The sequence below is a fragment of the Drosophila mauritiana genome, chromosome 3L, assembly GCF_004382145.1.
Source record: "Drosophila mauritiana strain mau12 chromosome 3L, ASM438214v1, whole genome shotgun sequence".
In the NCBI taxonomy this organism is placed as follows: domain Eukaryota; kingdom Metazoa; phylum Arthropoda; class Insecta; order Diptera; family Drosophilidae; genus Drosophila; species Drosophila mauritiana.
This window is the reverse complement of record NC_046669.1, coordinates 13,704,097-13,713,747: the sequence shown is the minus strand read 5'-3', so window position 1 is coordinate 13,713,747 and position 9,651 is coordinate 13,704,097. Positions and strand designations below refer to the sequence as shown.

At 43.4% G+C, this 9,651-nt stretch overlaps 2 protein-coding genes across 2 annotated transcripts; both read right to left on the bottom strand.

Annotated features, from left to right (window-relative positions):
* Nucleotides 1-2,196, bottom strand: LOC117139874. The gene is made up of 2 exons (XM_033302531.1): nucleotides 1,960-2,196; nucleotides 1-1,872 (listed from the first exon to the last, which is right to left on the bottom strand). The coding sequence occupies exons 1-2, from the start codon at nucleotides 2,194-2,196 to the stop codon at nucleotides 163-165; spliced, it is 1,947 nt and encodes a 648-aa protein (XP_033158422.1). The 3' UTR covers nucleotides 1-162.
* Nucleotides 2,197-2,700: 504 nt separating this feature from the next.
* On the bottom strand, nucleotides 2,701-8,839 carry LOC117140932 (fibroblast growth factor receptor homolog 2). The gene is made up of 3 exons (XM_033304128.1): nucleotides 8,771-8,839; nucleotides 3,781-6,514; nucleotides 2,701-3,692 (listed from the first exon to the last, which is right to left on the bottom strand). The coding sequence occupies exons 2-3, from the start codon at nucleotides 6,355-6,357 to the stop codon at nucleotides 3,111-3,113; spliced, it is 3,159 nt and encodes a 1,052-aa protein (XP_033160019.1). The 5' UTR covers nucleotides 6,358-6,514; nucleotides 8,771-8,839; the 3' UTR covers nucleotides 2,701-3,110.
* Nucleotides 8,840-9,651: the final 812 nt, after the last annotated feature.

Below are 9,651 nucleotides of genomic sequence, written 5' to 3'. Positions count from 1 at the left end.
ATGAAATTTTCAGACCCACCGCTTTAATTCCGTTTGGTGTGCGTGCTTTGAAAACAATATTGATATGGAACCCACTCCAACATTGAAACACGTATGTGTTTCAACTAGCGAGCATTCAATTAAGAAGTTTAGGCACTTAGCATACATTATCGCATAATAGTTTTAGGCCTGGTTATGAAAGATTATCACATCCTTCAGGGTTTTGGCCAGGACAGTGACAGACGCCCCACCGAACTCCGACTCCAGGCCATTCCATTCGGTAAGTTCCACGAGTAATTGCAATTTGAGTCCATCTCCAGTCCCCCTCGGTAATTGAAGATGTGGCGGGAATCGGTTGGAAGTAGTCACATCAGTTGATGGGTAGTCGGTCTCATAGAGCTCACCTAGAGTGGGTTTGGGAATGGCTGTTGGGAATTGGCGTTCGAAGTGATTTAAGCCCTTCTTTAGAGAACACTTAAAGCTGTCCAGGTGTAAACGCGGTCTCAATTGATTCGGTAGAGTTAAATACATCCTCGCCTCAACGATCAGATCCTCTGGAGCAACTATATCCAGGCCAATACTAAATGGATCATGATTAAGACGAAGTTGTCTTGCAACAAGATTACGACGCAGGAATTGTAAATTATTGCGATGTGACAACAGCAGTTGCTGGTCAATTAGATTGATGAGATCCGTGGTCATGTTTTCTTCAAAGGTCACCAGGCGACTAACTTGGATATCAACTATTTTTGGGGGAGCTCTACCTCCTACATCTGGAAATATATTCTCATTTTCATAACTCTTCAACAAATCATATATCCGAAATAAGAGCGAGCGGTAGATGGGATCTCTAAGATTGGACGTAGCCGAGCCCAACATACTAGGTTGATTTATTCCATGTCCATTGACAGCCAGGCTTAATTGGCGACCTATATGAAGGTAGTTATTACCTATTATTCCACCCGCTATGGATAAATTATCCATAGCATGGTTATTATGTTTCACAGCTATTTCAATTTGATCCTTTAAGTCCTTTATTGTCAAGTCTAGAATGCCTCTGACAGCTTCGATATTCAAGGATGTTCCTTTGTAGGGTACACCACCGGTTGTCATCAGCGGCGGATTGATAAGATCCGTAGATTTTTGTCCTGTTGCCAAATCTTCCATAGTCAAAGCTGCCATAAACTGATGCAGATTGTATAAATATAATTTCGTGTTATGAAAATGGGATCCCAATGCCATCTGATTTTTATAGTTGACTTCATCGAAGGAACCACGAAATGCTACCAACCGATCGCCATCTATAATAATAGGTTCATTCGTCTTTTCCTTTCCTTCTTCAATGGAAATGATCAAACGATTTATCAGACTGTTCCAGTGTGAGTTCAGTTCCAAGTCGAGGCTCAAATAAGCCACTTTTCGTGCATTATCAATGATTAGGGGTTCGGTTGGAATAGGCTCCTCTTCCATCCAAGGTTGCTTGGGGTTTCGATACGCCAAAAGGATATCCATCCACCTTCGTTTCGGTGTCACCACCCTAATGGGGGTCAATTGGTTCCAAGTCACTTCCTGTGCCGTCAGGATCACCTCCTTTTCGAAGTACAGTTGAGGCAGCACCTCATACATGGCTGGCATCCGAAGGTCTTTGGTGTCCTCCCTTTCCTCCACTGCCATCTGGAGGGCGTTTACAAATAGCAGAGGATGAAAGTGTATCCTGGCATAGCAAGCATTTCTCTGGAAAGATGGCCAATCCACAGCCATGCTCAAAAAACGATAGATTCCCAACAAATTCAAGGGCATTTCCTCATCGAGCTGATTTAAAATGACAAAAGGACCCGGAACTCGATTCTGATGCACTCGCTCTTGAAAGTCTTTTATATATCTCCAGGTGCCCTATGAGAGAAAATTATTACTATATATTTTCTATATTGTATATACTGTATTATATCAACACGTTTTCAGTTTTTTCTTGAAACTTACTTCCTTATAGCTCACAGGATCATCGTTAAATTGGCTACCCATCGTAATGAGTTCCTCGTGTAGCAAAGGTTTGTGCACTTGAATGAGCAAATTCAGGAGGAAATACTGACGAGCTTGCCTCTGATTATAATTCACTTCTACATTTGATAACCCCAAATATTTCCAAGGACTGCCAAAACTTTCTGTTCTGTCCTTAAGAACGAGAAAACAAAGGCACACAAACGTTAATCTTAACATTTTGACGCAGACTGATCGGTGACATGAACTGACTTCTGCATATATTCGCAAATGCGATTACTTTGATTTATACCCTTACTAGGGGAACATTGATTTTATGTCCGTCAGTCCGTTTCCACATACAACTTTCCCGAAAATCTTCTATCTATTCCGGGTAATAAAAAAAGATATAGATTCGTGATTTTTTATCATAAAATGTTATTTCTCCTATGAATATAGAAAAACTGCAAGGGTATATCATATAAGCTTGGGATTGCCAAAGGTAGCTTGCTCTATTGTTTTGTTTTCATATAAAACACACTGAACTTGGTTATCTCTGCGGTTGATTATGAGCGGTACTTGGGAGAAACTCAGCATTATTCGTGGTGAGCAAAAGTCTATTTTTTTAAAACGTGAAAGTAAATATAAGTAATCGGAAAGGCATTTATCTTAAATCACCTTTAATCTATATTGTATCCATATTACATCGAACAATTTTAAAACGGACCAAATAAACTATAATAGTTACAGTAAAACAAATTCGTTTTTATTGGTTCAACAAGAAACACTATGAAATAAATGAAGCCCAAAGATCCAGAACAAAACATTGTAGATATACAAAGATACATATGAACTTTGTAAAACTAAAGATTGAGATTGCTAAGTGCAAGTTAAGTCTTTGTGATTAAGCCAAAATCGCGTAGTTCTTGTAGCATTGGATATCGGATATCGGATTTATTATTTATTAAATACACCAATTAAGACAATGCAATGATTAGAGCTTAACTTTCGTGGTATTTTGAAAAACTTGTTCTTATGTTTCTGCTTCTGCGATCTTTTCTTTGGCACTTTCTGGGATGAGATGATGGTTGGCGATGCTTCGATGGGATCTGATTGACTCGTTGGAATTCTTTTTGGTCTCCTTATACTACGGACTAATTAAACTTATAGGTGTACTGATATCTAAGCGGGGACGTTTCCCGGAATGTTTCGGTGTCGGAGCCATCATCCTCATCCCCCGATGAGGGCGGCGTCTCCAGCATGGGCATCGAGAGGTCCAGATAGGCATCGTTCGGATTGCTACTAGCCTGCTGCAGGATCCCATCGAAACTCTCCACCAGCTCCGCGAACGTGGGTCGTGCACAGGACTCAAAGTGCCAGCACTGTCGCATTACCACGTAGATGTTCAGGGAGCACTTCGCCGGCTTCTCCATGCGCTGACCCGTAATCAGGTAGCTGTAGAGCTCCTCGGCGGACAGTATGTGCGGGTATGGTTGATCCCCATAGGTCATGATCTCCCACAGCAGAACACCATAGCTCCAGACGTCGCTCTGTGAGTCATACTTCTTCTCCTGCAGCGACTCGGGTGCCATCCACTTAATGGGCAACCGCCCATTGGTATTTTTCCGGTAGTACTCCGTATCTTGGATATCCCTCGCCAGCCCAAAATCGGCGATCTTCATAACGTATCCATCGCTTACAAGGACATTACGGGCAGCCAGATCGCGATGAATGCACTGAAAAAGTGAGAGTAATAAGTATCTTGGAAGAGCATACATAGTTCTGGGAAGGTTTTAAAAGCCAGACATTCTTGGATGGACTTACCCGTCTTGAAGCGAGGTACTCCATTCCTCGAGCGATTTGAAATGCGAACTTGGTGAGCTCCTTTTCGCCAAGATGTTGAGTCGAAATCAGTGGCTTGTCATCTAGATAACCATCACTGTCACTCCGTCGCTGTGGAGCACCCGGTCGATTCTGCTTGAGGAAGTCCTTGAGGTTTCCGTGTGGAGCGTACTCCACGATCACCCACAGAGGACCTCCCTGGCTGCAGCAGCCCAGCAGATTGATGATGTTTATGTGCTTGCCAATCATTTTCATTACCTCCATTTCACGCACCAAACTGGCCATGTCCGTATCCGTGTGCTCCTCCTTGACCATCTTGACGGCCACTATGGTTTCGGCCAGTTGCGGACTCCTGGGGAGACCCTCCGCTTCCGCCATCACTACGCGTCCAAAGGCGCCCTCACCCAAAATGGAGCCCAAGCTAAGATGCTGCCTTGGAATCTCCCAGTTTGAGTCCAGCGGGAACTCATACTCATTGAAGCCCTGGGCGGGATCAGTACCGCCTGTTCCCGTTGTGGAAACGGTTGTTCTCTGCTTCTCGATCCTTATCACTGGCATCTGAAGATCTCCGGAGCTGCAGCCATTTCCTTCTTCTCCACCCGGTCGGTATATGATCACCTTTTTAGTCCACTGATGAACCGTTTCGATGCGGAGCTTCAGGAGCTTCTCCCTCCTTAGCCGGCGCAGCATGAACGTTATGAAAGCACTGCCCAAAAGGAACAAAGCCACTATAGTAACAGCGGCCAAGGTGAATCCGAGAGGATGGGCGTGCAGCAGAGCGTAGATCTCCAAAGGTGGCAGAGGACTCACTACCCTAAGGTAAACACTGGAGTTGCTGCTTCCCAGGCCACTTGAGGCCAAACAGGTGTACCAGCCCTCCTGGTCAAAGGTCACATTTCGAAGCGTTAAAACTACGGAGTCGTTCGTCACGGTGAAGTTGAGGTTCTGTATTTCCACAGACTTAAGGCCGTCCAAGGAGGCATTCTTGAGGACAACCCTTTTCCAGCTGACTGTAGGATGCAGATCAGAGTAGACGGTGCACTTCATCACCAAGCTGCCATTGACTTTCACCGTCTGATTTTGCGGCACCACGATTATTGGTGCGGATCTCGTGCGATCGTTTATTTGGACACTGAAGTCAAACTGGATGCAGCCCCACGCATTGCACACCTTACAGTTGTATAGTCCAGAATCCTCGCTGGTGGCCTCCACGAAGCGCAGTGTCCAGTTCTTTTGAACATAGACGCCAAGTTGACGGTTTAGCGGCTTCTTGTCCTTCGTCCAGGTGATGTTCGCTTTTCCGTACACTGGACAGGCTAGATTGACAGTATTTCCCGATAATGAGTGCTGCAATCGCTTCAGTTCTTTTCTGAACTCAGGTGGACCAACGCCGCCTGATGCGTCCGCCGCTGGATTCTCCACGTCCTCATCGGTGTCCTCTCCGGTGGATGCAGTGGGTATTGGGCTGGCCAAGGTGGTAGTAGTGGTCATGCGAACTGTGGTAGTGTCTGAAGGACTGTAAAGATCCACATAGGAGGCGGCCACAGTGCGTCCAACCTGGTTCTCGGCTATGCATACGTACCATCCGCCATCCTCCATAAGGACATTTCCAAGACGAAGTACCTGCGGTTCATCCATTCGGGTAATCAATCGGGTAACATCCACCGGTAGCTGAGACTGCTCTCTTAAACGCGTCAAGAGGTCATCGATGTTGTCCGCATTTCCCTTATGTAGCCACGTTATCTTCGGCTCCAGGGCAGAGTCCTCCAGGAGACATTCAATGCCCACATTGTCCCCGAGGGCAATGCTGGCATTGCGAGGATATCCGGGCTTTAGAATGGGCACCGTGTGCTTTCTGCTTATCACCTCCAATTGGGTTGGATTACTCCTTTGGCAGTCCTGTTCCACGCACAGCTCACAGTGATAGCTTCCAGCATCCTCCGGCTGCAGTTGCCCCACTGTTAATGACCACCTCTTTAGCTTAATGCGTCCACGTCCACCAAGGATTTGAGTATCATTGTGCAGCCAGGATATATTAACACCCTTTGCATCCGGATCCATGGGACTGCAGTTCAACTGAAAAAGGCCACCTGCGGTCCGTTGGACGGTTTTGGGTAGGGGTTGCAGCAACTTCAGGGAGCGACTCTCATTCAGGGGCTGGAAAAAGAGATCTGATTCCGGGATGGCTGGTGCATCTTCCAACTTGACAAAGCTGGCGATATCATTGCCAACTGGTTCCTTATGGCCAATAACCAGGGAAATATTGTACCATCTGTTCTGACTATCCAGGCAGCCGTAGTTCCCAGAATTTCCGGACTGTGCTCGTTCAAGTCGTAGAAGGTTTGCCCTCAGTTGAAACTTATCCTCATAGAACCATTTTGACATTGGTCGGACGCACTGCAGCGTGATGTCCATGTCGGAGAGCAGGTGGCGCTGGCGGGGACTGCTCTCCACAGTAACATCGATGTAGCAACGATGATGGCCATATTCGCAACCCAGGTCTGCAGCGGCAGAGACGATCGCAATGATCATCAGCAGCGTGATCGGCACTTTTGCCATGGTTCAAGTGGATTCTCTTGAGTTCAACAGCCACCAAGATCTCGTATCTGGATGGGCACGATCGTGTACATATGGATTACAGTTGCGTTCAAAATAATATCACTTCCTGTAGGTATCTTCATTCGAGTTCCTCGATTTCAAATCGAGCGTTCTCCAGCTAAAGGAAAGGATTAAATATATGAATTAGGTTATGGTAAAAACATTGCCTTGAATGATATATTATTCTTTAAAAAATAATCTTTAGAACTTTGATTAATTTAACTAGATTTAAGACGTGATTAATAAAAATATTATTAACTATTCACTACTGGAATACAGGCATCTGTTCCACTATTCTTTTGACCGCAGCTGTATAAGTGGATCAATAAATATTGCCAAATCTCCGCTTCACTTTTTGCCCCTCCCTTAGTTCCCGATCTGTGTCATTTTATTTATTTATTATTATTGTTTAATATTTTATTGCCAACACGGCACACAGCCAAGTCAAGTCTGTCCGCACCAATATGCAAAAATCCAAAGGAGAAGCAGCTGAAACAAACGAAGACTGTGTGCCCTGCCTCCGTAATGAGCTCGAAGACGTGGTCGAAGCCACCGAATTGCCGGACACACTCGTCGCCACCCACTACCGAAGGGGATCTCCATTATAACTTGTCTATATTCGACGTTCGCCAAATGCTTTTGTTGCTCCTCGATTTCCATTCAACAAAATGCCGAACAGTTAGAAAATCACTTAGCTATTTGTTGAAATCAGTTGCTACAGTGGTGTCACACTTTTCAGTTATTCCCAAGTACTGAACTTCCACTTACTAAGCAAACAGATAAGGTGCTAGAGAATTGCAACAACAAATCGAGAAATACCCAAATGATTCGCAAAAATCTGAAATAGCAACTAATTAACATTCAAATTCTCTGTGCTATATGAGCTCAGCATTTTAATAAATTAAGAGGTATATTTATATTAAAGTTATATTTTAAACACTGAATTACACTGCTCGAAAATCTAATAGCAGATAATTATTTAAAAATTAAATTTTAGTAAAGTCACAAAAAGCGTATAGAACAGCAGTTATTCCATCTACTTGGGTTCGCCAAATGTTTGCCAAATAAAAATAAACCATTTTTAGTTCAATGATTAATGACGATATGGTTAATTCCCAAACTTGTTGTGTGCAAATGCAAGCTTTGTAGAAAATGTAAAGTTTTAAACAAAGTTTAGAAAAATATTGATAAGATTGGGGACAACGCATAGTTCGATTTCAGAAAATTAAAATATTTTTAGCTTTTATAAAGCCCACTGTGCTGTTTAATGAAAAGTATTTTATTGTTTGTAAGGCTTGCGACAACCGTTGCGATTGTCATTGTTGTTGTTAATATGGTGCTAGTGCTGCCAGTAATTGTTGTTGTTGTTTTAGCCGATATTGCCGCTAGCCGTTTGACTTCAGGCCCGATTTATGTATGTATGCACACGCGTCGCAGGTTTTAATTTATTCAATTCCTTTTTTTCTCATTTGTTGCCAAATACGAGTCGATCGCTGTATTTGAAGTATGTATTATTGCTTATCTTATTTAATTTTTTTTTCAGTCCGTCATTCATTCAATATTATTCGATTCGATTTTAAGCCACAAGCGCACATGGCCTAAACGGTTTTGGCTCACACCTTTTTATCTCGTGAATTATTATCGAGCGGATAAATCTAATGCATGAACGATTTGATTTTTCAAATAGAATAAGTTCTTTAATTGGAACCTTGGGTATTAACTCCGTATTTATTTTCTTTTTGCAAACATTGACCTAATGTAAAAGGAATGTTTGGATCAAGCGATAAATTATTTATTCATACAATTGACATCACTTTAATTTTATTTTCTTATTTATTTCATTGGCGTTTATTTAATTATGTATGAATCAGTTTTATCTCGTTTCTTTGTCTCACTTAAAATTGTATTTTCAACATTTGGTTACTTTGCAGACTTTTTGTTTTTATTTATCTGTTGTTTATGATCTTTTGGCTGCACAGGATTTGTATTTATTTTACTGCTGGAACAATTCACTCTTAAATTATTTTCTGCTTTATTTTGGCTTCACTGCTGCTGTCAGTTTGCAGTGGGAATACAATTCTTTTCTGCCATGCCACAACCCCAAAAATCTTTGACCAAAAAATCACGTTCTTTGTCTTTTATTTTCGAGGAGCCGGGGAAGGCAAATAAGATTGCAAAAAACATTGTCACTATGTTTATTCGGCTGTCAATCGCGGTTGGGGCTTGGATAAAAATCTTAAGACTCGGCAAGGGGGCAGCGGAAGGCGCCTTGCATTTCCGCTTCGTTGCCAACTTTTATTTCCCTTTACCAGGCACAAATGAAAAGAAATATGTGTTGGGGCGGGGGTGGGGGGCCCACTTCCGTTGCACTAACCGTAATCCGTAAAGTTTGTAGAAGGAATCGAGCGGAGCCAACCGATTGGCTTGAATGTGCGCAAACAACTGAAAGTAACGATCGAAACGGAAGAAACTTTTACGCGGTACGATACGAACGATCCGAACGTGCCGATCGAACCGAGCCGATCCAATACGATCCGATACGAAACGAGTGGGAATCGTGGGTATCTGTGGTTCCGTGTGGTAATGTTTGCTAGGATCCTGGGCACAGGGTCTTCGGATGGGATGGGTTCGGACCGGCTATGGCTACCTGATCGAGGTGGTCTCCCTCCCGCATGTTGCAATTGTTTTCGCTGGTAGTTTTCCTGAGCGGTTTCCTTTCTTTTTATTGCTGGGTTGCTGCTGCTGCTAGGTTCTTGTTGGTTTTATTCTAAGCATGTTTGCGGTGGCTTCGACTCGTTGAAATTCTTTATTATCTGGCCTTCGGGTTCCCCCCTCCCTGTTTGTTTGCTTGGCGGCTTAATTTATGCAAAAGAAAATGTGTCCATTGTCTTAGTGGTGTGCAGTACGTGCGCATGCGCGGTAATCGCATATCAATAAGGAAATATCCGTTACGTGACTGATATCCAAAAATCTCAGTTGCTGCATGTGGCATGGCAGCAGCTAGCTAGCTCCCGCATAGGCCGAAATCCTGATCCAGATGCCGGGCACGTAATCTACCCAAAAATAGTTAAATGCATTTTCGATGCACTTGTTAGGGGCTATGGGAACAAATGCGAAACAGTTGGGAAATACGGTAGGGATGGACTTACTATCCAAGCTAGCTACCAAGAACTTGGTATAGCTAAACACAATTTCCGGTGAATTAATAACCAACTCACCTGATGTCTTCATTTGGTCGGTGCCTCCTTAACAGCA

Excerpts from the sequence above, each read along its gene's own strand:
- LOC117139874 (XM_033302531.1), bottom strand. The coding sequence starts at position 2,196 with ATGTTAAGATTAACGTTTGTGTGCCTTTGTTTTCTCGTTCTTAAGGAC. Across the intron at positions 1,873-1,959 it reads ATCCTGTGAGCTATAAGGAA|GGCACCTGGAGATATATAAA; the intron begins GTAAGTTTCAAG and ends TTTCTCTCATAG.
- LOC117140932 (XM_033304128.1), bottom strand. The coding sequence starts at position 6,357 with ATGGCAAAAGTGCCGATCACGCTGCTGATGATCATTGCGATCGTCTCT. Across the intron at positions 3,693-3,780 it reads AGTACCTCGCTTCAAGACGG|TGCATTCATCGCGATCTGGC; the intron begins GTAAGTCCATCC and ends TCACTTTTTCAG.